Raw genomic sequence first — 27,588 nt, 5'->3', positions numbered from 1 at the left:
TCATCATCCAGCTGTGAGCTCTGTATAGCAAGACTGGGATTTAAAAGAGAAAAAAAGATGCTTAGGCTCTTAGGTGACAGCTATCTTTAGTGTTCCTCATTCTGGTTAATGAACATAATGCACAAGGTAAAGTTTATATTGTACACAGCACAGAAAATAGATTTAATTTCTTGGTCTGAAGTGTAAGTTGAGAAAATGAGTGAAATGTATTCATGATAGACCTATGCAGGTTTTGAAGGCTGCATGGGGACAGTTTGAAAATGTCCTTTGTCCTAGTCCAGCTGCCCTTCTAGAAGAGGTTTGTTATGGGATCTGAAGACAATAAAGGTTCTTGGAAGCCACGTCAGTGGAATTGCTGGGATTGATATTGGTATTCATGGAGTACTGTGTTAGGTTCTGGGCCCCTCACTACAAGAAGGACATTGGGGTTCTGGAACATGTCCAGGGAAGGGCAACAAGGCTCATGAAGGGCCTGGAGCACATGGAGTATGAGGAGTGTCTGAGGCAGCTGAGGTTTTTCAGTCTGGAGAAGAGGAGGCTGAGGGGAGACCACATGGCTCTCTAAAAACACCTGAAGAGAGGTTGGAGTGAGGAGGGGGCCAGCCTCTTCTCCTTGGTGGCAAGCGACAAGACTAGAAGAAATGGTTTCAAGCTGTGCCAGGGGAGGTTCAGGCTGGATGCTAGGATGTATTTCTTCACAGAGAGGATTATCAGACATTGGAGTGGTATGCCCAGGGCAGCAGTGGACTCGCCGTCCCTAGAGGTGCTTTAAAGCAACATGTGGACCTGGTGTTTAGGGACATGATTTAGGACTGACCCTAAACTGGGTTTAAGGTTGGCCTGGATGATCTTTGAGGTCTCTTCCAACCAGATGTTTTCTGTGATTCTGTAATTGTCATGGATAAAGTTTAGTCTGAATATATTTCTGTGTGTGCATGCAGCCATTCCTGCTGCCTTCAGTAGTCCTTGGCACCCACTGAACACTTTTTCCTGTTAGAAAATGACTCAGAATAGAATTTGGCTTTGATTTTTGAAAGTCATCACTTGTCTGGCTGTTTCAATCATAGCCATGTCCTCCTGCTTTGAATGTGAAATATGTAACAACAAATGCAATGCAGTTTAGAAGTACTTATGCAGCCCTGTAGAACTCTATGAAAAGGCTATTAGTGTTTAAAGTTAGTTCTCTGGAGTCCCATTTAAAACCTGCAGAAACCTTATTGCTTTAATCTTTATTGGATTTTATAGGATATTTTGTGAGGATAGTGAGGTGTATCTGCCACATATAACCTAAAACCTCTTCTGCTCAATAGACCAAATCATAATGTTGCAGATTCACCAAAGCTAGTGGCTGTGTTTTTCAAAATTTAAGTTTTCAGTGTCTGTGTTCATTCTAATTTTGAAGGTACCTTAAGAAACAGCAGTAAAAGGAATTACTGTGAAAAATCTACATTCTGGAAAGATGTGGTATCAAAAGTGAAGAACATAAGCTGGACTTACTGGTAGTGACTACCACAGTCATTAACGGGTTTAGAAAACCATGATTAGTTGGTTATTGTGTAAGACACCATGAATACTATAAAAAATGTACACTGTCACAGCTCCTTTTTAAACTCATTAACAGCTTTATATGACAGACAGTGACCAAATTCAGAGTTGTCACTCTTTCAACTTGAGTTTAAAATTCAAGCAGGCTATCACATCATCTTAAATAAAACAAACAAACAAAAGAAACAAAAAAAACCCCAACCAAACAAACAAAAAACCCCCACAAAAACAGAAAAAAGAGGGCACAAAACTAGAACCTGAGAACACAGATATTTTTGGCACAGAATCTGTATGGCAAAGTCACTTCAGAAATAATGCTAGAACTTGGAATCTCAGAAGCTGGTTGAGTGGGTAGAAGTTATTTACTCTTTTATGTTGGAAAACTGAAATAGCTTGAGCAAATTTGCCCTACTTCTTTAACTAAATTGGGATACAGATCAAGCTCAACCTCCAGGTAAATCATCCTGGAAGTTGTTGCATATATGGTGGCAAAGCTGCAGTATCTTCAGAAGGAAGATTCAGAATATGAAGATACCCATTGAGCTTTGCTCCTTAAAGAGGAGATTGGGGAAATTTCTTTTACATCTTCCCATGTTAGTCTGCAGGGCATCTGCTGCATTTACAAGATTTTTTAGGAGCTTTTATGGCTGCTCCAGGTGATCATATGCCTTGCATTAAATCCCATTGCTTCTAACATCCTTGTTTCTTCTTCAAGAAAAGCAGGCAGATTCATCTCTTGCAGAAAAGGATGTGTCTAAACTGGAGATTGTTCTCCTTTAACTGTAAAATATAATGTACTCAAATCTGAAATACAGATCCTTTACATTAAATGACAAGAGAAAATTGTCTTTTGAAGGACTTTACCTCTGAATGTTTAAAATAAACTGGCAAAACTTAAGACAACAAGTAGAGAATTTCAATTATTTAGTCTTCTTTCTAGCTTAGAAGATGTCATCACACCAGATTTTTGCACATATAAAAATGTGTCTCAATATACCATAAGACAAACTGTTACCCCAATATGTAAGGAATTTCTGGTTCCTGTAAGAAGGATCTAATCCCCCCTCAGTCTACTCTCTGTTCCTGTATTACTAAAGGTAAAGGGAATTACAGGTAGAACAGAGAATGGCAGTGTTTGAGGTTGAAGAAATAGGCCTGGGGTGTAAGAGCATGAAGACTACTGTTATGAGAAATTGGATAAAGGCTTTTTACTGTCCTGCTGTGTGGCTTTGCCACTGACAGTACTTCACGTTTCATTTTTTGCTGGTTCTCCAGTTAGACTGAGACTATGTATGCAAATGTGCAATAAGTGGCACGTGCTAGGTTTTCAACCTCAGATGCTATGGCAGCTCAGTTGCTATAAAACAAATATAATTGGAATAATCAAAAGAGAAGAAATGGCCAAAGACAGTGTTTCTCATCTGTGATTAAGCACAGCCTGTGGCAGTATTAAGCATTTCTGAGACAGCTGTAGTATTCCAGTAGCTGGTCAGCTCTCCTCTTTTCCACAGTTGTAGTAAAATACAAATGTCTAGGCTCACAGAGTGGCTATGTCTTTTCCTAACCTTACCCTGAGGATTTGGCTTGGTGATCCTATAGAAGGTTCTTGCTCTACAGCATTTCTTTTTCTCAGAAGATGTCTTCCCATACCACCTTTAATTTTTGTCATTTAACCAAAGTCATGTCTTAAACCTATACCAGCAAAATTTTTTCAATAAGTTTCAGGTTTGGTAGTGAAGCATTGGTAACTATTTCAGGTTTTATTTTCTTTTGTTTTCAAATACACATAAAATGCAAAACATCTGGAATCTCAAAACTGTTTCATCAGTTCTATGTACTTTATCCTTATTTTCAGCACCGGTGGAAGTGATTACCTTGGGAGAAATGATGTTTTCAGTTGATCTATCTGCCTCAAACTACTTGCTTGTTCTCAATAAATCTATTTCTCCTTGAAACAGATAACACTGTCCACCTCACAAGATTATTGGGTTTTCAGATTTCTTTGTTTCTAAACATGTACTCCTTCCCCGTTGTTCCAAAAAGTTGCAGCTGATGTCAATGCTTTAGATTCAGCAGGAAATGAGTTACTTCTCAGGATGAATTTAAGTCCTTAGACCTTTTTTTATCTTATTTCACATAGCCATTTTCCATTAATACATTCACTGCAAGAAATGGGAGCTCTGTATAGTCTTGCCAAGGGCCACCAAAACTCTGCATACCAGCCATTTATTAGTGAGTCTTCCAAGAGCATGCTTCAGCTGGCATGGGGCATAATAATCTATCACAGTCAGCCTCTAGATGTCTTTATATGTTCTACACCAGTGCCACAGTCAAAAGCCCAGCTACAGAAAAGCTGGACTTCTGTATTTTAGTCCAGCCAGGAGCTGCATGAGTAAAAATTGAGGAGATAATTCACTTCCCCTCTCACACATGAAGCTGAACCAGCTTTCTCCAGCTGTAGGCAAAGGGCACTTTCAATCTCTTCCATTTGCCAAGTCTATCACTCAGTGATGGCTGCAAATACTGGAATTGATTGTTCTGAATGATGGATACTACTATGACTGTTTTCAAGCCATACTTGTGCTAGAATCATAGAATGGTAGGGGTTGGAAGGGGCCTCTGGATATGAAGTCTAAACCCCCTGCTAACACAGGTACACCTAGAGCAGGTTGGACAGGAATGCATCCAGGCAGGCTTGGAATGCCTTCATAGAAGGAAATTTCATAACCTCCCTGGGCAGTCTGGTCCAGTGTTCTGTCACCCTCAAAGTTTTTCCTTCTGTTCATGTGGAACCTTCTGTGTTCCAGTTTGTGTATGTTGGAGTCTGGCTCCATCCTCCTGACGCTCACCCTTTAGATATTGATCAGGATCAAGGAGATTCCCTCTTAGTCTTCCAGTCTCCTCTTCTCCAGGGTAAACAGCCTCAGGTCTCTCAGCCTTTTCTTATAAGGTAGATGTTCCAGTCTCCTCAGCATCTTAGTGACTCTCCACTGGACTTTTTCTAGCAGTTGTTCCGTGTCCTTCTTGAACTGGGGAGACCAGAAGGAGCAGAAATGTAATGTGATGTGAGCCTTGAACAAAAGTCATCCAGAGGTGCATTGCTTGCTTAGGTGTGAATTTTACCTTAATATCAAACCACAGATATAGCCCTAATTACAGTTTTTATAACAGCAGTATCAAAAATTGCATTCTGGCAGTTAATATCCTGACAGGTGAGAGATCAAGTTGACTCTTGACAAAAGTGAGTTATACCATACTTGCTTGCAGTTGTAGCATTGGTTAACAGGCCTATAGCTACAAGGTATACCAGATTGTTTATTCCTAGATAACTTGAGCAGCTCCTCAGAAATCTTCCTAGCAGAATTATAGAATTGTTTTAGCTGGAAACTACTAAGATTTTTGAGTCCAACCATTGACCCAACATGACCAAGGACACTAAACCATGTCCCAAAGTGCCATGTCTACAAGGTTGGGTTTTTTTTGTTTTGTTTTGTTTTTTTTTTAACGTCCCCAGGGATGGTGACTCCACCTCTTTGGGCAGCTTGTTCCAATGACTGACCACCCTTTCAGTAAAGCACTTTTTCCTAATGTCCAGTCTAAACCTCCCCTGGCACAATTTGAGGCTTTTTTTTTTCCTTGAAAAGAAGAGGCTATAAATACTGCTTGTACCCTGACATTTCCCCCAACTTCTCAGTAATGCAATCCAGAATCCTCAACGCTGAGGACATACTACTAAGAACCATCAAATACATTTCCAATTGTCTTACAACTTCTGGGAGAGTTTCTAAACTCACATGACTAAGTAATAACTGTGGCCTCTGTAATGATGTTAGTCACACTAAGATTTTCTATGACCTTTTGGATCTATAAATTATGTGTAATACAATTCATCAGTTTAATTCCTTTCTGTGTCATTTTTTACAGTGACTGAAGATAACCATAAAACTTGCCTAGAACAGAAAAATTTTGAGACTTCCTAAGCTTACAGTTGCCATTAATTCTGACACAGGTGATAGCTGAAGCTACACATCAGAACATGCTCATTAGCTTCTTATAAACCAGCTGCCATTTTCATAGAGTCATATAATCATTAAGGTTGGAAAAGACTTCAAAGGTCTTCAGTCCAACCACCAACCCAACACCACTGTGCCCACTAAATCCTGTCCTGAAGTGCCAGGTTTACATGTTTTTTGTACCCCTTCAGGGATGGTGATTCTACCACTTCCCTAGGCAGCTTGTTCCAATGCCTGGCCACTCTTTCAGCAGTAACCACAGTTCTTTTTGAATGAACCATGGGCTGAATCCTTTCATCTGTTATAGTCATGTAATGCTGAGCACATAAATAAGAGAAGGCAGTGTTTATTTCTGCAACTCCCTGGAGGATGCTCAGAGTGCCCCAAGCTATTCTGTGGCTGTGATAGTGAGGTAACAACTGCCTCATCTGCAAAAGCCTCTAATGTCAAAGGGTATTTCTACGTTTCCCCAGCTTCTTGGAATCATAAAATATTGTTTTACATAAGGCAAAGTAGAAACTTCACATGGTGACTTAAGAAAATTATTTGTGCTGCAATAAATGCCTGCCTAAATAGTATATTCTGGTTTAAAGTCATTAAACTTTCTAAATTATTTTAGTCCATTTTCTACATAGCAATACAAATAAGGATGTAGAAAATTAGAATAATAATAATAGTACAACATTATAATAAATTACCTCTATGTATCATTAGTAACACAGATAATTGTTACCATCTGCTGGATCTACCATGACCCTCTTCAAACTATCAGTTTCCTTCTCAGATGCATGGGCAGAGAACTCCTGTACTGCCAAACCCATGTCCCTGCATGGCACTTTCTGGAAGTCATTTTGTGAAGAGAACTGAGCACCTAGTGTGAATCAGTGTAGTTTAGATTCACAGTTGACAGTTCAAAAGGATACAACTCTCTGTATATCTATCAGAAAAAAAAACTGAGTTATAGTTGATGGTAAGCAGAAAGGGTTGACATAAATCAACAATTAAATGTGTTTTTCAATGTTTTCCTCTGCAGCTTTAAAAAATACCCTCTCTCATAATAAAACATGCATAAGTAGAGAAATTAATTAATCTGGTTTATCATTTATTTGACAGTATACATAAATTTCTGGTCTCTATGTTGCTTCATGGAGTTCAGCTTGGCAGCTAAGCAGGTGGCTTGCAGAAGGCTGCAGTTATGATTTTCACATTTATGCTTTGGGAGGCATAATTAATGCTCAAGCTGTACCTAAAATCCTCATCACTTTCCTTTCGTTCAGCACACCACTTGAAACTTCCCAGTCATTTCCTCCCAATGCCCGATGTAACTCTCCAGTTTAACAGAAAGAGCTTCATTTATAAAGCCAACTGTCTTGGAGCAAAATGTTGTGTTCCAGTGGTAATTCTAGGCCTCATTTCTCAGCTTCTATTTGACAATTACATGTGGATGTAAAGCAACTACTGGTAGTTCAAAGTGCCTCTTGCAACTTGCCTGAACTGTCCCTTAGTCACAAGTTTTGAGATTCAAGGACAATGTTAAATCACTTGCAGTAGAAATCTTGCATTAACTACTATTTTTATGTGTTACAAATGGGAAGGGAAATCCCAAACCATCTTCTAAGAATTCTCTTGTCAGCAATTCCTTCACCCTGAAGGAGAGCTGCAAACATCACGCACCATTTTCTTTCACGCTGGATTTTTCATCTGAACTCATGACATAGCTGAGAGAGATGTAAAAATTTACTACCCATACAGCTCCCTTAGGTATATTCCTATGTGGGAGTTCAACATCATTTTGAATCCTTTCTGAGGTCAATGGGTGTAAAATTTCATTAAGAAAACTTGTTCCCAAATCACCAGACTAGGTGTTTGGATTCTGTGTTATCCAGAAAGTGCAGGGTTGGGAGGGTTGTCTTGAAGCCTGCTTGCAAGCCCACTCCCTTGTGCACTCAGGTTTAGCTCCCATTTTATGAAGGAGTTGCTACAAAGAGAGGAACATCTGGAACAGGTGAACACCTGAACTGGATCTTCTTATAAGGCTGAATGAGAAACTTTTTACCCTACTGGGAATCAAAGTTTTCATATACCTGTATGTGGGCCCCACATTGCTTAGTATCATCCAATAATTACACCAGAAATTATCTGCCTCGTGTTTGTCAAGCTAATAAGATTCTCAGCCTTGTGTTTTTCTGTTTCTCTTCTTAATGCCAGAAATTAGCAGGTAGAACAAAGTCTTAAAGACATTTTTCTCCTGTTCTGTGGATCTCTGGGATGGGTACGTTTAGTGTGCAGCTTGTTTCTTTCATCACACATTAAACACTAGGGTTGTTTGGAGTGCCCTTGTTTGCATTTTCTCAGTTCTCTGTGTCTGTATTGAAATCAAGATTAGTTAAAGCAGTTTCTGAAAGCAAACATACTTGTCTGGTAGGAAAGATTTCTATAAGCAGTGTGGAATGTCAATTGGAAGTTTTTTCTGTGACTGTGTAGGATACAGATCATAAATCACCCTCACAAGATGTGGTGGGGGTTTATTTTCCCTGCCTTTCCCCCAACCCCCAACATTGGCTTAAGGTAAAACAATTAACGTATATAATTTGTTGCTAATATTGTGATCTATGCAGTACTGTTTATCAGAGGACAATACTGCTAAGAAATCTTTTGTATGTATTCACAGTAGCTGTTCCCAATAGAAATGAGATTAATTTAACCCTTTGTTGCTTTGCCTCACAAAAAAAGAGCATGATGAAAAACAATTATGGATGTGAGTACTCATCAGCTGAAAAGAATATTAAGTTTTTAATGTAGAAATCAGTTTCTTTCTGCTACATGATATTCTTACTAAAATAAACTGCTGATTGGTCATGTTTGAAGGCCAGAATTCTTCTAAGTGAAGTAAAACCAGGAACAATTTGGAAATTGTGTAAAGTCACACCATTCTATCTGTAACAGTTCCTCATTTTACCAGATCAATTGCAACTGAGATAAGAGAAGGCAAGGGCAGATTCTTCTACTTTTGTTCATGCTGAATAGCACTCACTCAGAGAATCAGTCTCCAAAATAAGTAGCACTTACCGTGAGAGGACAAAGTGGAATGGGGACCTGTGCAGAGGGAATATGAGGAGACATTGAGGGTGCTAGGGAAGTTCTGTATTTCTCAGAGTACACAAACTTGTGAAACAGAAATTATATCACCGTACTGGAGTTTAAGGCTTATATCAAAATTCATATTTCAGTTGAGCAGTATCAGGCATGTATACTGGTTTTGGCCTCCAGCAGTAGGAATCATCTTAGTGTGCAGCACACGGTTAGTTTCAGAAGGTGTTGTTAACGGTACATATGGTACCATAGGTGAAAATAAAGGTTTAAATACAAGTGCCCCCAAAATAACATCCAACACTTCTGCAATTTTTGTCATGCATAATGCAGTATTTGCATTTCTAGGCTTTGGGAAAGTGCAACTCTAGGTTCCTTTTCTTAATAGGAATACTTCTGAGCGAAGCCTGTGGTTTTTGTTCAGGTAGTCTGACTGATTAGCTGGTCTCTGAAGAGAAAATGACCTCAGCGTTTCCACTTCCAGCTGTGTGGATCAATTATACTGATTTTTTTTAATCCACTCTGCATACAACAGGAGATCTCTCATTTTAGGTCTCTACCCTTAGGGCATGTAAATTGTAATCTGGTATTGCCATCACATACAGTTGTTTCTCCCTAGATGGGAAGGCAAAGAAACACATTTTTGTTCTTCGTGCTGTCACCAGCTTCTGCAAAAATCCTTTTATAATCCTGAAAACCAATTACGTCAGAAGAAAGTCACGAAAAAGTTTTATTTGGACATATTCATGTGTGGACCCAGAGAAATTAAAAGAATAGCCCAGAGATTTTGCGATGAAATGAACTAATGAGACTGGTTTTAAAAGCTGTTTTACTGAACTGCATCCTGTCTTTGGGTTCACCTGTTCAGCTCTGGTGAACTTCAATTTAACTTGTATAATTTGACTGAAATTAGGAAACAAGCGATAGGCATGTTTGACTTGTCACAGCATGGCTCAGAAAGATGCAGGTATGAAAAGTTTGGACTTGTATGTATGATCTATACTGTAGGTCGGTCTGATTTCAGTAACTTTTGTTTCCTTGGTCAAATGTTTTTGTTGGTTGAGTTTGCTTGTTTCTGTTTGTGCAGCAGTTGTCAAGGAAAGATTTATTTCTGACTGTGCAGACACTGGCTCTACTCAGAGTTAAAAAGGGGATTTCAGAATCAAAGTAGAAAAATCTCTGAATTTGTTTCTAGACAGGCAAGCCTCAAAAATCATGGATAAACTTAGCATTTTTTCCTAAATAGCCTGAAAGGGAAAACAGGCACCAGCTCAGTAGGAAGGTTTTGTTTAAATAATCTTTTGTTCTTCACTGTAAAAGAAAAAAAAAAAAAAACAACAACGACAACAACAAAAAAAAAAACACAAACAAGAAAACAAGAACTGAAAATAAAACCAAGCACAACAACAGCAGCAGCAAACAACAAAAAAGGAAATAAACAAAAAGGAAATTTAGACATACACCACCAACAACAACAAATAAAACCCAAAGTAATCCAAAACCTCAAAAAATCCCCACCTTCAAAAGAAATTCTGCACTTTTCACATAAATTTCAAAGACTTATCAAGGGAGTCTGACATAAAAGAAAAAGAATTGTTAGGAGGAGTTGTTTGGAAGTTGGACCTAAACATATCCTTTCACCTACAAAAAGAACAAACTGCAGAAGTAGTTTGAAGCAAAGCTGCTGCTGAGATTCTGAATTAATATGACAAAATTCTTCTAGCATCTTCTCAGTAGCCTCTGTCAAGCCAGTTACAAGCAAATCAAAATTCCTTTTAGAAGCTTCATCTAACTGGTGACCATATGGCACCAAGTTTCCTCTTCATGTCTGCTTTGTTGTGTTGACTCATTTTTTACATTCCTTTTCTTCTTCCTCTGTCATTTGCTCCATTTTCTTGCCCAGGAACATGGTTATAGGTCCCTCAAATCTTTTGGTAGCCAATATGATGTTGCTTCTACACTTTCAAGAATCTGCTTACCTCTGACAACAGTTTTGGTTTTAATTTGAAACTGAGAATTTCCCTTCTCTTTAACCTCTGATGTTAGCTCTTGAGTGAATGTCACAGAGGTACTGACAAAACAGGGAGTGTAGCTACTCAAAATGGAGATCTATTCCTGTCAAAAATTACTCAGAATTCTGATGGACCAAAGTAAATGACAAGTTCAGATGTCAGGCAGGAATATAATTTCCCAAGTTTTGGTAATATTCCTTTTCTGAAAGATGACCCAAAATGCTCATGCAGTCACAAAAAGGAAACCCTTTCACTCAAAGGGGTCACTCACCCAAAAAGGGGTGAGGACTTTCTCAAGCTTTGAATTTAATAAGGTGCATCTCCACTAGTTTGGGTTTTTTTCTTATGTTGTCACCCAGCTGGAATTATTGCACTTATGGACTAGGACTAGGTATGAGCATTGGCATTTTGGTTATCCTGGAATTCTTCACACAAAGCTTTCTTTGACAGTCAAAAGAGTGTTTATAAATGCTTCAATATCTTGGCTTTTAGTTTTGTCCTTTTTAAACTCTTTGCAAATGTTCTCTTTTATGGAGTTTATCCACCTTGATCTCTTTTGTTGTAAGCCAAGATGGGAGTATCTCTATGGCAGCTGTATTTTTTTCTTAATTCCCTGGGAGCCCCTTTCAAAAAGGTGCCTCTAGAGGCAGACAAAAGGAACATGGTGGTCAGATTATTCTTTCCTAATAGAAGCAAAACTTGATTTACATACCTGCTTTCAAGTTTTGCTAAGCTTCCCAAGCTGATGGTTCCACCAAGGGAAGTTAAAAAATTGGCTTCTGATGGTGACTTCTTTAGGATAGTGTTATTTTCCAAAGGCTGCTTTTCCTTAATGGACCTTGTTTCCCCTTAAAAGAGACGTGTAGAAACCAAAGTAGAGTTTGACTATAAGAAACAAAATTAGTTTTCTTTATATTCTTTAAAACCTCCAAAATGCAAGTAACAAGAAAGATTGTTCTTAACAGGGGCTTCAGTGAGCAAATAGTTCACTTCCATAGTGGTGTGAGGAGACAGATTCTCCAGAATTATTCCAAGAGAATAAAAATCTAATTCATCAAAGTCATCTTGCCACAGCTGTTACAACAATCTATCTCCTGCTGAATGCTAGCCAGCTAATTTTTGAGAAGTGACATTTTTCACAGTTTATTGTTTTCTCATCAACATGGCACCAACCACATCAGATATATTCACACAGTGATGCTGGCGTTGATGAATTAGCCATGTGCTTTCTATTTATGGGTACAGAAGTTCCAATGTCTTCAAGAAACAAGAACTTTTAGGTAGAATGGAAGAGACTTTCTGATCTGGGTGTGTGTTCCCTGTGTTCAAGTACCTGAGCAATGCTGGATTTCAGTTGTGTAGTGAAGTATTTTTATGGAAACACTCAATCCTGCAACTATTTACATGACTGCTTTTATGGATGGGTGAAGCATATGAGGGGGTAAGCACTTAAAGATCACCTTTTCAATACAGGTTATTTTTTAACAACAGGCAGTTACAACGTGCTGTTTCTCAGCTCACTGTACTTGCTGCATGCTTTGCCAAGATTAGGAAGATTAATTTTACAAATTTCTTTTTCCTTCTTGTTCTTTTATTTCCTTTTCCTTTCTTTTTCTTCTCTTTTCTCTCTTTTCTCTCTTTTATACCTTTTTTCTCTTTTTTCTTCTTTTTTCCTTTTTCCCCTCTTTTTTTCTGTTTTCTCTTTTTTCTCGTCTCTCTTTGCTCTCTTCTCTTTCCTCTTTTTTCTTCTTTTTTTCTTCTTTCTTTTTCTTCTTTCTTCTTTCTTTTTCTTCTTTTTCTTCTTTCTTCTTTCTTCTTTCTTTTTCTTCTTTCTTCTTTCTTTTTCTTCTTCTTTCTTTTTCTTCTTTCTTTTTCTTCTTTCTTTTTCTTCTTTAATTTTCTTCTTTCTTTTTCTTCTTTCTTTTTCTTCTTTCTTTTTCTTCTTTCTTTTTCTTCTTCTTTCTTTTTCTTCTTTCTTTTTCTTCTTTCTTTTTCTTCCTCCGTCTTCTTCCATCTTCCTTCTTTTTCCCTTTTCTCCTTCTCTCTTTTTTTTTTTTTTTTTTTTTGTCTTTTCCTGAGGATCAGGTAGGTATTTCACACTTGGAGTTTTAGTCTACTGTAAAAAATGTAAGTCAGTAGTAAATAATCTGTTTAAAATGAACCAAAACACAACAGTCTGCATTACTCCATTCTTCATTGTAACTTCAGCTATATTGCTGTTACTTTTTCTGGAGTCAGCAGTAGTTTTTCTTTCCAGTAACATAGATAGGACTAATCAAATGTTGCAGATGCTGGTGAGATGTATAGATGAGAAAGAGAAGTGTCTGTCTGGAAGTAATCTTCTTGCTAGCCTCATGTATGAAATCAAGAAAGGTGCTTCACAGTTTGGGATTCACAGTCATACTTGGTCCTTTTTTCCTGTATATTTGTGGTGTGCAATGTTAGCCATGATAAATAGAAGGATGTCTCCCTACAGTCTTTTTAGGAGACTTCACTCCCAAGTTAGGTCTGCCTAGTTCTTTCTCGTGGTTTTCTACATATATATTTCAGAAGGAAGAGCAGTCGTCGTGCTCAGATGCTCAAAAATGCATCTGCACCACAAGAAACTGCCTGTCAGATTTCCTACAGAAATGAAAAAAAAAAAAAAAAGCATCTTGGCACTTATTTTTCAACTGTGAAATATGCTTTTGAAAAGCTGTGACTATAATTTTTCTTGCACACAACTCTTTGTATTCCATTATTGTTACCATATGTGGCACTTCTTTTTTTTTTTTTTTTTTGTAGTTCAGCCTCTCTCTGAATAGCCAAACTTTAAACAATTTTTCTTTCTTCCAAATTTCTTACTTCTAGACATAACCACTTCATCTTATAATTGCAAAGGAGTTATTGGAATATTCAGACTGTATGTAGGACTCTCAGCTAGGAATCTTGTCACCAAGAGTGATGTTGCTCCAAGGAAGTTTTAGACACTGTACCTGGCATTTCTGTTTCATTTCAAGATCTTTAAAACTGTCTTTCATCATCCATCTTGTTCCATTATTGATCATCTAACTTTTGTTAGATTTCCATTACTGATTAGCTAATTTAGGCTAACATGGACAACGTGAAAGTCGTATCTGCAAGCCACATGTCCTTCTGTTTCTTGAAAATCAGAGAAACAAAAAAATTACAAAGTAATGCAAATATTTCTTTTTGTGTAACAGCAAAACACATGTAAAATTCCTGCCAGTTCTGCTTGGCAGCTTACTATTAGCATTGGCTCATTGCTTTACAGGTCTGTACTGCATATTTTTATGTACTGAAGGCACTATGCTCCACAGGTGGTTTAAAATATAAATTAGAATAACTTCTAAATACCTTCATGTTCATGAACTGAGGTGTCAATACTGAGAGCATAGTCTAGGCACGACGTAGCTGTACTGGCTGATAGAGATGCACTCTGGATCCTTAATCATGCTGCTGCTGTTCTTCATTCTCAACATTTTGTCAGGACCTTGCTTCTGAGTCTCTTATGTGTTTGCAGACCATACTTGTTGATTTGATAAAGGAAATTTTGCAGGAGGTTTCAATGAGAGAGATAATACATAGCTTGCAAGTAAATGAGAGATTCCTGGAATTACAGGGTGAAGTTATTAGGGGCTTTCTTTCATAGATTTGGTTGATTTTTTTGTTGTTTTTTTTTTTTTTTTTGAATGGTGTGGATTGGAAGGGACCTTAAGCATCATCTACATTCAACCCCCTTGGCACTGACAAGGACACCTTCCACTAGACCTTCCTCAAGGCCTTTTTTTTCCCTCTCTCTCTATTTTTTCCTTTTTTTTTTTTTTCCAAACTGAACATAGTATTTCCATTGAAGTACGAAATGTGGTATATTGGAGAAGGGTTGTACTTCAAATCTTGAATGATTAATTTTGCATCAATATTTCGAGCGAGTCTAGGAGAAGCAAGATGTCGTTTCTGAAAGCTAAACGAGATAAAGTTCCTAACAGTTCAGAAGGGATCCATAAGTTGCTGGTGGAAAAAGATTAAACAGCCTAACACTGCTGTGAATTTTGTTGCTTTACAACAAAACAAAACAAACAAAAAAACATAGAAAGGAAAAAATCCTCTTCCTTTAAAACTAAATCGTTACCTTGGCATACATTTATACTTTGTAATCTCCAGGTGACGATCCTTCTATGTGAGTTTTATGTCTCTGGTAGTAGCTCATATGAGCTGCTTGAGTGCAGAACTCAGGATATTCTGAAATGGATGTCTTTGAAAGAGCTTTGTAGTGCTTCATTTGTCTCTGTCAGTAATTTTGCCTTTTGTGCTAAAGGGATTTTATGCAGAAGCCTCAGCTCATCTTTCTTGTACTCTTGTAGGTCATTCTTTTCACAGTAAAGTTTTCTCCATTTTATTTTTTTCCCCAGTAATCTCCTGATTGCTGGCCAAAGAGACTCAATGGCGGTTGATTTAGTGCATTGGGTTTTTTTGCTTGGAGCAAGTCACTTCTGTACCTGGGTTTTTTCACTCACATTGCTCTTAACAACAACCACTTCCAGTCAGTGAAAAAGAACCAATAATATTTCATCAGTATGAGAAATTTAGCTAGCAGGTGAGTTTTATCATACTCATTGCACATATAAGCTCTAAAACAAAACTTCTCTAAAAAGAGCTCTCATTAGACTTACTAGAAATATATTCTACGTCTTTGTTGGGAATAATGTATTACATCTAATTAACATCAGCCTTAATTAACCTGTAATTAACCAAAGAGAGAAAAAGAATGTCATGGTGATCCATAATTTTAATGATAGCATAACGAGGAAGCCTGACAGTTGTGGGGTTTTTGGCTTCTATCCTGAGCTAGACTAGGCAATTTGAAAAGGTCATGTGTCACCTTTCACCTTAGATGAACTTTGTGGGGATAATCTACAAATCTACTGTTTGAAACAGGATGGGGTGTTTTGTTTGTTTCCATATAACTACTTTTACACTCAGTCTGACACAGTAACTGGTACACAGCTTGTACAGCTGCTATTAAGCTAGTTTTGGCTTTCTTCTGGTTCTCCTATTGTATATGTATTGACATATGAGATTTTCAGGCAGCTGTAAGGAATGATTTAACAATCAAGTTTACTGTAGAATGTGAAATAATCTAGTCAAATAATTTTATCAAGGCAAGAGTTTTTGAATTCTGAAATCCTTCTGTGGTAGTCTACTTCAGAACTGCCAAATGTGTGATCCAAAAGATTTTTAAACACTATTGGGGGATACCTTAAAATGTGATTTTATTAATTATATATATATATATATATATATATATATCTGATTGCCAAATTACACTCTTATTAAAGTCAATGTGTCACTTTTAATTCAATGCACTACAAAGTGAGTCCAGACAACACTGTTATGCTGGCCAGCTTCAGCTATGACATTGCTATGTCTCATTGGCTTTATCTGTTGGGCCAACACTGGCCATGAGAAATGTTAAAATAGCCTCAGCCATTTATTTGTTCCATGAAGTTCCAGTAAGCTGAAACACAATCTAGCATGGTGTTACTGGAGCTTGGCTCAGGTTTCTGTATTCATGTCTCTCTCTCAGAGATGCAGATGTTTCTCTATTAATTTTGTGCATGCAGAACATTTCAAACACCTATGCTCTGCATTAGGAGAGAATTTTTTCAAAAAGTCAGAAAATAATCATGAAAAACAGTCATCAAAGTTTGAGAAATCATTACACATTTAGAGATGATAATTGGGCTGTTTGTAATTTAATTATACCCTAAACTAAAATTGATGCAATTTGCAAGGCCAAAATTTTTCCTTATTCTTTCCACAGAGAATGTTCTTGGGAAAAATATTATTTCTCTGCATGCTTCCAATGAATATAAACCTACCAAAATCATGCTCTGTTAAAATGCATTAATCCATTATATTTAAAAATCAACAAGAAAGCCTCAAACTTTGTTTAGCTAGAGGATGGTCTCCAGTTTGTAAAGTTCATGTTTATGGTGTATCTGCTGGTACACAACCAAAGAATGAGTGGAGAATCTAAGAGTAAGAAGATAATAGAACAGTTTGGGTTGGAAGGGACCCTTAAAGGTTTAGTCCAACCCCCTCTACAGTAAGCAGGGACATGTTCCATTAGATCAGGTTGCCCTGAGCCTTGTTTAGCCTGACCTTGAATATCTCCAGGAATGGAGTCACAACTACCTCCCTGTGCAACCTGTTGCAGTGGTGCACCAGACCACTGGTGCAGAACTTGTTCCTGACATCCCATCTAAATCTGCTCTGATTTAAAACCATTGCCCCTTGGCCTATCACTACAGACTTTTGTAAATAATCCCTCTCCAGCCTTCTTGTAGGCCCCCTTCTTTCCCACCCCTTAAAAGATTCTTCTGATCACACAGTAGATCTCAGCATGTGATATCTTTTCTTATCTTCACTTTTCAATCAATTTCCCACAGAAAATAATATTTCATTAAAGTTACCTAAGGTAATTTTACTTTAGCTATCTTTTTGATAGCAAAACTCTGAAAGTTTGCGAGGCATTTGCTTACGTACTCAATTTTTAGCAATAATCTCTAAAATCCTTAGAATATATACCTCTAGAGTAATCTATCTGTAAGAAGATGGAAAACTTGTTTTGTTCTATTTCTAACTGAAAATATCTTTCTCTGAGAAACCTTATATTTACAATATTCTTGAGAAATGGAAGCTACTTTTCACAAAATCAGACCAAACTGGCACTCATATTCCCCTTCCTCTTCCTCCTTATCATTATTATTGTTGTTGTTGCTGGTGTTGTGCTTTTGGGGAAAGCATCTACTGTACAAACACCTTTGTTCTTTAAGGTCTTGGACAAAAGTGTGTGTAATACTGTAAGCACATGTACAGTAATATCATACATTTAAAAATGGTAGTGGGTACCTAGAAAGAAAATGCCTAGTCCAAAAGGAACACCTTTGATACTGTTTGTGGTACCTCCAGTAAGCGAACAGTGTGTGTATATAGATTAATATAATGGTTTAGGTTGGAAGGGACATTAAAGATCACCTAGTTCCATCTCTCCTGCCATAGGGACAATGTCCACTAGTCCAGGTTGCTCAAGGCCTCCATCAGTCTGGCCTTGAACACCTCCAGGGAGGGGGCATCCACGATCTCCTTGGACACCCTGTTCTGCTGTCTCACCACCCTCACTATAAAGAATTACATGTCTGTAGACATGATGAGTAGGTTGTATAATCCCACTCACCCCTTTCTCTTTCAAGATTCATTGTCTTGTCTAGTTTTCTGAGGTGTTTTACAGGCACTTTGTTATAGAAAATCACGTATTTGGGACTTGTAAAAATTACTTGCTCCTTTGTAGTAGCAGTTATTTGGAGAACAAAGCAGAATGCAGTTTGAAATATAGAGCATGCAGCTCTGGAGACAATCAAGTTTAAGTCAAAGACAGACTATAATCTGAAGTCAGTCTTTCAAAATGAATAAAAATGTCTTTGACTATTCAGGAGACTTCCAGTGCAGTCGTCCAATGTATTTAAATCAATGCTGTCACTCACAGGACTTTTCTCAGTGCATCCTGAAGTAACCTTATGTACTATTTCAACTCAGTTTTCTCACCCAGCCTGTATCCATTGTGGAAATTCTTGCTTCCATCTTTTAAAAGATTTTCTCTCTTTCCAACAGACTTGAGAGAAGTCATATAGGAAAGAAGGAAATTGCCATGTTTAGCTCTTAAAGATTTAGTATTTTTACAATGAAAAAATATTATTGATTTTCACAGTAATGATCTCTTCAGAGATTTTTTTTGTTTTGTTTTACTGCCATAGGGCAGTATGTCTCAAGCAAATTTTTCTTTATTCTCTGAAGCAAATCCTGGAAGACTTTGCATTGTAAGCAGGTGCTTTTCTTCAGCCTATTGGGAATTTGTTGTTATTCTTTAGTGAGACTCCACGATGCTACAAATAGTCCTTTAATTCAAGTGTAGGAGCTATGTAGCATAGATAAAGAGGAGACAAAAATTTAATGGTAGCTAAAATACCTACCATGGTATGGGAGCAAGAATACTATTACATGTTAATTTTTTGCTGTTATAAAAAACTTTCCCTTAAAACAGTGCTTATATGCAAAACACAAGTGCTGCTACAGCTGCAAGAGCTGTTGGCTCGTCCCTCTAAGCCAACAGTTTAACCCCATAATGTTTTTTCCTTCTACAAACACTTGCATAGTTCTTTTCTTTATTCATTCACCATAAGAATGATTCAATCTTTTGGGCTAAGCTTGTAGTAGACCAAACAGTTAAATTTAGCTGCTGGCCCACCCAGCCCTCTGGGGAACTTTATATACTTACCATGATGTTACTGTTGAGTGTTTTAACTGTAATATCTGTAGTTTGCTTTCTAGAAGTAAATGTATTCATGGCCAGGCTTCAGCTCAGCCTTCCTTTATGCACCTGCAAAAGACTGTGTGTGTAAATACTACTAGATAAATGTCCTGCACTACAGTGATAGAAAATTTTTGGAAAGGCAGACTTGCCTTGAGTTTTGGGGTGTTTAATACCATGTTTAGAAATTTACTAAATAACTAGGAGAAAATGAGTAAGTGCTGTGACATCAAGTGGCACTGGGGAAGCATAGTAACAGAAGCTCTGCTGTTAATGAACTGGAAAGTGTTGCTTTCTGTGTGGGACACTAGGAAAGAACTTTGAAAGATATTGTAGGTCATTTCAACACTCACAAACTTTCCCAGGACAGCAGCACATTAAAAAAAAAAAAAAAAAAAAAACCCAAACCAAAACAAAACAGAAAAAAAAAGAGTAGTGGTCATGCAGATAGCCCGGATACTGGTGACCTGCTTTACACTCTCAGCATGTCATTTACTCATGATGTGACAGGCAACCACAGCCAGAGCTGGAGGGAAAGAGATGTGAGGAATTTTATTCCTGCAGGCTTTCCCAGACCCAGTAAATTGTTATAGGATCTGACAAGTAGGTTATTGCACAGGCTTCTTAGAAAGCTACTCATGTACCAAAATCTCTGAGTTTCACAATGTGTACATCCAGCTGATGTCCTCTTTTATACTATGTCTGCAATTTTTGTCAGAGTCCCTGGTCTAGGCTGGGAGAAGACACATAGCTGGGGAACTGGATAGACTTATATAGCAGCCCTTTTGCACAGTGTTCATGTCTTTCTTGATAGATGGTTGAATTGACTCTTTTCTATGGCTTTAGCACCTCTTAGTAACAGTGCAGAAGGCAGGTGAGAGGGGTTAGCAGAACCACTGCAGCCCTGATTCAGAACAAACTTTGCGATTTTCTCACAAGTCAAAGTAGCACCCAGAAAGGAGAGAGGAAAAAACCAGCCGAGATAAAATGGATCAACATAAACTCACCAAATATATTAGGTGCTGTCTTCTCAGCAGCAACAATCTAAATCAAACAGTGTGAGCCATCAGTCCTAAGGGGCCACATGCTTAGGGAAGGCAATTTAAGAGAAAACCTCTCTCCAGCAGACGTAAACTACTGTCTCTTTCACATGGGGCAAAGACCTAACAACTCAGAGTTACAGCATAAAAGAGGAATTTAATGGCAGAAACAAATTCTCTGCCTGCTCTTATTGTCAGTGAAAAGTAACTTGCCTGTTTGTCTGTCAGAAGATGTAGCAATTAAACATCATACAGACAATTAATCCAATTTTTTCTAGCCTTTTCCCTCTGATCATCTAAACACACAGTCGGTACAAAACCAGTTACTGAGTGTACATCCACATTAAATACTTTCTAGAATTTGCATCCAAATAACTAGAACCAACCCCTGGACTCTGAAGGAAATGAGTAACTTGTAAAGTATCATTGAGCATCATTCCACATTTCCCAAGAGAAAAAAAAAAAAAAAACCAAAACCATAATAAAGCAGAATAAGGCAGAGGATTGGCCAATGCATAGGGGGAGATCATTAGTACCCCGGTGAACTGTGTAAGCTGAAGTTTCTTATTAACCATCATAGTAGAATGTTAATTGAAATACAGATTAATTATGAGATTGTTTGCTCTTTTCATCTTGCAACTATCTGATAAAAGTATTCAGTAAATAGGCTGCCTGTTCAGTTTTCCCAGTTACTTAAAGACAGACACACAAGCCAGATGCGTTATTTCATATGTTTGGTTATGTTGTGCCACTGTGATTTGCCGAACTAACAATTCCTTCATTGCATGTTGAACCTGTCTTTTGTTAAACTCCAGCTATTGCCTGGCTACTTCCCACCACACTGTTTCTATTAATTCTGTGCTAGGTCTGCTTCTTTTGTTGTTTCTTTTCTGTGCCTTTGCTCACAGAATATCTTTAAGGTATTGCATTTAACTGCTGACAGAGTTTTTCGTCTTCTAAAGCCCACAGTATCCTCCAAGTCTGTGTATTTTTCCTCATCTTCAGTGTTCCTCTAATTTAACTGTTCCATTTTGTTTTGACTTTTGATTATCCCAGGGTCCGATTGGTATGGATGGAAAGCTGGTAGGTGATTTGTTCAAACACAGTGATACTTTAGGTCTTGCACATATTCCCTCTTTGCTTTTTTAATTACTCACGTGATTAATGTAAGTTTCACCATACTGGCTTCCTTTGGCATAACTTATTTTGACCTCAGTAGCATAGATATCTTTTTTTTTTTCTAAGAGTGCCAAAACCCAAGTTTCAGTCTTTTGTGTTTATCCAGGGTAATGGAGATCAGCCATGCTACTTCTGTTTATCTACAATTTTCTGTCTGGTTCAGACTGGAAGACAGATGTTCCTACTGGGGTGCTCTCTCCAGAGAACACGTCACAAGGGTAGTTTGGTGGTGACTTTCAAACTGCAGGATATTCTTTCTGACCATGTGTCTGTGACACTTGCTGGTTTCCTTTTTCACAAGTTCTTCATTTTTGTGTTTTAATTTCTCTGTCTGGATTTTATAGACTGATTAGATCTGACCATTCCCATATCTAATTTTAAATGCATTTTTATGCTATCCCAGATATTCTCTGCAGAGGTGCTACTTAACCTTTATTTTTATACAATGCATTTCTATGTATATTTCTGTGTATATTTGTCTATCCATATATTTGGATGTACAAACCTGGAAGTTTGTGTTCTCAACTCTTTAAAGATTTAAATCATGCAAAAAAAAGTGTGAAAATCCAGTTTCTGCACTTTCTCATGTTATTGATTTTGCTCCTTCTCACTTCCTCATTTTCCAGGACAACCTTTTTCTCTGATACCCTGAATACATCTTTTCTCTTCTGTCCTATCATTTTGTCTGCTACAAGCCTCATTTCCTTTGCAAGCTCAGCTTGCTAACTTGTAGTGAGTGCTTCCATTTTCTTCTCTTGAGACTTTTTCTTGTGCTCCTTGAGGTCTCTTTCTGCTGTTAAGAAACTGTTCTGCAGTGTTTTCAGACTCTACTCAATAAGCTTTTTCTTTAATCACCTCCTCTTTTAGAAGGCTGATAGCTCACCTGTTGACTTCAACTAGACCTGGCTACACCATATACACTTCTTTTTTCTTTTAGTATCATTTACATGTCAGCAAGTAACATTGGATGAAATTGATAGGAAGGGATTAATTATTAAATATAAAGGAGCTCCCATCCTTGTTATTAGAACAGACTGTCAGACTTGCCCTCTTCTTTCCTACAAAATAACATGTTAAGTCAGTAATTAGGAATATAGAAGGGAAAAATATTCTGAAGATTTTGCTGAAAACAAAAATATGCTTGATCAGTTATTGGTGTTGGGACTGATCTGCAAATGTGTGCGAAGAGAGGCAATCAGTGAATCAATTTTAGATCATGTAGCATCATTCATATAAAAAAGGTTTTTAGCAGGGAAAAATGGAGTAATGTTGACTTTTAAGTTTTCAAGATTATTTTTACTCTGTCTTCTTACATTCAGATAAACACTCCCAGCTAAAATATTTTATTCCACAAGAAACACACATTGGGAACAATTTGCAGAGCAACAAGCCAGAGTGATTTCAGCAATTCTGGAGACAAAGTTGGATGCTAATAAGCATATTAAGATTGAGTTTGCTCAAATGGGTTACATCAGTTTGTATTCATGTTAGATGGTTTTTTGATGAGCACAGAAATAACTCCTGTAGCCTTTCACAACATAGAATAAAGAGAAATGGCAAGAGGAACAGCCCCTTTCTCATCTCCCATGTTTTGAATTGCTGTTGTGTGAGAATGACCCTTTACAATCAAAAGGGTCAGTATTATGATGCCTCTCTCTAGTGGCACTTTTGTAAGCAGATCTGATGAGTTCCATAATTCAGTGCTTTCCATATCCTCTGGCTAGTGCCACTTATAGGATCATAAGTGAGAAGGGGAAAGTATACTGTAATTGCAGTAGCTAGTAGGGCAAAGAGTATCTAAGAGCATATAGAAATCATGCAAAAAAATCCAGAAAATAATTACCTTCACTACCCTTTAGTGTTCAAAGAGCTCAGAGCCAAGAGGACAAAAACATCCTGCGATGAGTGCTTTTGTATTCCTGCACCTGCATTTACAGCTAAATGCAGCACAATTGTAGTATTGACAGCATATATGCACACTATTAGAAATGCAGCTCATTACATTCCCCATTATCTCATAGACTTCTGTCTCACCATGAAAAACAATTGTCCTATAAAAATTCTGTTTCCAGCTTTCCTCTCTCTGTACTGCAGACATGATAAAAGAGTAATTACAAATGCCCAATTATCAAAAGGCAAAGTGGCAAGACTGAGAGTAGAAAGCACTTTCATGGGATCATGATTCCATCCTTGACATTCAGTTCAGGGTATGTTTGTTTTATATGTGTATGTCCCTTATATGTAGCATGTACCATGTAGACACTTAGTAGCATAGATATCTCAGTTTGAAGACAAAAGTGTCAGTTCTCAATTTTTTTTTTTTGAAAGTCTAGATATATTTCTGTTTATTTGCTTTCTGCTGCTTTAAATCAAGATTTTATTCAAACATCTTGGTAATTTCAGATTTTCACTTAAAGCTGTTTATATATATATATATATATATGTATCTTGGAGACAGTCTTTAATGATTAGGTCAAAATATATTGAAACCAGATAAACTTGGGAGACAAATATATAGCGAATTTGTATATAGAGGTTTGCATGCAGAGGTCTCAGTTTCATTAATTTATACATATTTAATGTACAGGCTGCCCAGTACTGCAATCAGTAAGCAATTCCTGATGATTTTAGGATATAATAGCTTAAAACCTGCCATGATGGGAAGATAGAGGTAAAAGATGAGTGCTGAGGTGTCCAAATCATGTTAATTAAACCAGTCTGATGTGTAAAACTTGATAGAACTGAACAATCTAGAAAAACTTATTTCATATTGGAACTGGCAAATTTTTGCCTGGAAACCTCTATATTGCAGTGTTGTAAGGAACAAATACAAAACTGCAGCATGCACAAGAAGGAATGCTTCAGGCAACCCTCTGTGTAAGGCTTAGGTAGCCACAAGAATTTTGTGTTTTACCTCTGTAATATTATTTCTAATATTTTGTGAATATTTTCAAGAAATCTTTAAAAACCTGCACGTTACTTGTTTTTCTTGCTTCTAATTTATCACAAAAAAAATCATCTTATTAGCTACTAAAAAAGCATTTTTCTTCAACTTTTCTTGTAGATAACAGTTCTCAGTAGAAATGTTTTCCCCTCTCCCCTCTTTAAATCACACAGAATCACAGAATGGTTGAAGTGGAAAGGGACTTCTGGAGGTCATCTGGTTTAACCCTTCTGTTCAAGCATAGCCATCCAGAGCACGTTGCTCAGGATCATGTCCAGAGGGCTTTTGAGTATCTCCAAGGATGGAGACTCCACAGTGCTTGGTTACCCGCACAATAGCAATGTGATCCCTGATGTTCAGATGGAAAAGCTTGAACTCTGTGTAGCAACACCTTCTAGCTACAGTGAGCAGCTTACAAGAAGTCTCCATGCTCAGTTTTCTTCCAATAAAGGGAAATTTAGTTTCAATTCAACAGAAATAATGTCTAAGTGTTATAAAGCATTTGATGATCTCAAAGGTCTTTCTCAACTATAGTTAATCTGTGATTCTGTGAAAACACTAGAAGCCCTGAGAGTTTAAGAAATGATCTTTATGGGAAGAAATATATAAATATTTCTGTCTGTCTTACAGTATGAGCTGATTGTCTGGATGGTTGTAGTTCATACTCACAGCTACTACACTCCTTTGTAATATAATTCTGCTTCATGCAAACAATTTATAATGAGCAAAAAAGAATAACTGATGGCTGAAAGAATAACTGGTCCTGAGGTCCTAGGCTAGGGATCTTAGTGGTGGAAAGTCTGCCTGGTAAAGAGGCTTGCGGCAATAAAAGATGCACAAACTTCCTGTGCAAAAGGTGCATCTCCATTTGTCCAGGAGTGGTCCAAAGGTGATGCTGAGAGAGGAGAGGAAGTGTGTCAGCTGCCTCCTCTTGTGTTGACTGACAAGGGATATCTACTGCTGACCTGTTGGTTTAAATATTGGTTTATATTTGCTTAAAACTGTGGTGCTCGCAGCCATTGCAGACTGTTGTTTGCCCAGCATTGTGTTCCTCCAGTTATCTGACTTTTTTCATTCAACAGGCAATAATTAGCACCTCCTTGAAACAGGAGAGTGAGAAAAAGCACCCAATGCCTACTTCTAAATCTACTCAACATCTGTAGATTATTTCTCACTTGAGAAATATTGAACTAGGACTATCATTTCGAAATTGCTCTATCAAAAAATATGAAGTTTCTCGAACATGGGTTCAGTGATGTGTTATTGTAGTTTATTTCTGGAATCAGTTAATTGCAAGAAAGTTCATCAATTTGAATTAAAATATTCAGATTCAATAGGAGCATAAAAATCCAGACTCTGACTTTCAATACAGTTATTGGATTTTTTTTTTGTCAGCTGCTTTTTAGAGTGCACTGTAACTGTTTGCTACTATTCGAGTCACTCCTTGTCATAACTTTTTCTAACCTTTTCTTTTTCTTGTTTTTCAGGGTCAGCCTGGTCCTCAAGTAAGTGCCACCTTATTTTCCTACATAGGTTAACACTAAATATAAGGCCCACCAAACTCCGGTTGTCTACGAAGTATTTTTTGTGAGGATTTTTAATCCTGCTGTAGCAACCATTGAATAATTCAGTAAGGCAAATATTCCCCAGGAGAGAAGCATGGGCCCCCCATATGGTTGTGTGAGTTCCCTCAGCTGTTTGACCAGATGGTGGGGTTAACAACATAATACTGAATAAAGCAAATCTCCTAACTATGGCTTGAAACTTGGCCACCTAACTTTAAAGAAAGATAAAATAACTTGGCAAGCCTGTAGCAAATGTAATACTTCAACTGCTTATTAATCACATGCTAATAATGTTCCTATAATCCAGGCAACCCCCAGTTATTTTAAATATTGCACTGCTAGCTGTTTTGATTAATTATATACACTGCTTTGAATTAGTTCTGCTTCATTTAAGAATAGTAGAACTTTGTCTTGTGAGCTGTCATTGAAGATATGGAAATCTAGGGATCTAACTTCAGTTCTAAGATAGAAATAGGGCAGCAGAAAGGTGTGGGGAAAATTAAATGTAAATTATTTGAGTTAGAGTGGTATAGAAATGTAGGATAACAAGGAAATAAAAGAAAAAACTTCAATACCAAAGCCAAACTTAGTGAAATCAATTGAAAAAAAAAATTTAAAAATCTACTTTTCTGGTCTGTGGGACATCTTAGCACAAAGGAGTTGTCTGAACTGGGATTTCTGTGAGAGTCTATTGCAGAATCACAGTTGAAAGTCAGATCTTTACAGCCTTATCTACTGAATTCTTTTAAGTTAAATTTCTCTTTATGGGAAGCAAACATTTCCTTTATATTTTTTTTTCTAACTATCCTTTTCTGTTCAGAGCAAGTTCTCATCCCACTCAGTTTGAATGCCTAGTACCTTTCTAGTGCCAGGCTCCACTTAATAGTATTATAAGTTGTCTGTAGGATACTGGAAATGTTCACCACCATAGCAGTAATGTTTCACAGTAGGCTTTTGATGTGTGGCCAGCACAGAGAGGTATCTTCAGCCTCTGTGTTGCTGGGGGTTAGTAAAGACAGAGATGGTAATTCTGTCTGGCACTCTTGCTCTGAATAAGCTCTGTTGAAGACCTGAGGCTGTAAGTTGAGCCTGTGGGCTACCCTCTTGTTGACGCTGACTTGTGCTGCCACCCCTGTCTTTTTCCTCTGGATTTGGATCCTCATCTCTTACATTTTAGTCGTTTGGAGAGTGTCTCTTGCTTAATGCTTGTAAACAGCTTCGCATTCTTTGGAGCTCATATCCCTACATGATCTGCCCTGAGGTAGCTGTAGGCTAACAGCTCCAGTGGAGATGGCAGTGCTGTTTCAAGGGCGGAAAGGCAGAGAAATCTTGTCACAATTTTAAGAGAAGTGGGGTACAAGCCATAGGAAAAAGCTTCAGAACATTCACACACACCCCTAAATTTTATTGACTTCTCTGTGCCCTGAAAGATTGTGCAGAAAATAGGTACAGTACCCCACAAGACCAAGGGTGAGAATTCTTACATCCTAACTTCAATAGTTACTCCCAGTCCTCACCTCTGTGCCGTTGCCATTGTTCTAGTCAATACTTTGCATTATTCTTAATGTTGCCTTTTTCTCCTTTCCAGCTCGAGAGGCTCTTGCTGTGGCAGGAGGATACAAATGTACTCAGTCAGTCAGCCTGATTGATTGAGTCCAGGGATAATTCTTGCAAGGGCACTGATGAGGAAGTCAGAGTAGCATGAGACAGTTGAGAGTATGAACTGGCTTTAGACCAAGATGCCTAAATCTGGGAGTTTGTGTGTAGGTATTGATATGTGAGGTGTCTAAGCACTCCTTGTAGTCAGTGAAGGTTGAATAAATATTCAG

At 37.6% G+C, this 27,588-nt stretch overlaps 1 protein-coding gene across 1 annotated transcript in view; it reads left to right on the top strand.

Moving 5' to 3' along the window:
- The window catches only part of COL25A1 (collagen type XXV alpha 1 chain), a 323,498-nt gene that overhangs the window by 177,787 nt on the left and 118,123 nt on the right, over positions 1–27,588 (top strand). Inside the window, exons 6-7 of the mRNA XM_054383078.1 lie at positions 21,128–21,154; positions 25,682–25,699. Coding sequence (XP_054239053.1) covers positions 21,128–21,154; positions 25,682–25,699 — 45 coding nt within the window. The remainder of the gene's footprint in view (positions 1–21,127; positions 21,155–25,681; positions 25,700–27,588) is intronic.

The sequence above is a fragment of the Indicator indicator genome, chromosome 8 (genome assembly GCF_027791375.1).
Source record: "Indicator indicator isolate 239-I01 chromosome 8, UM_Iind_1.1, whole genome shotgun sequence".
In the NCBI taxonomy this organism is placed as follows: Eukaryota; Metazoa; Chordata; class Aves; order Piciformes; family Indicatoridae; genus Indicator; species Indicator indicator.
This window is presented reverse-complemented; position numbering and strand designations above follow the sequence as displayed.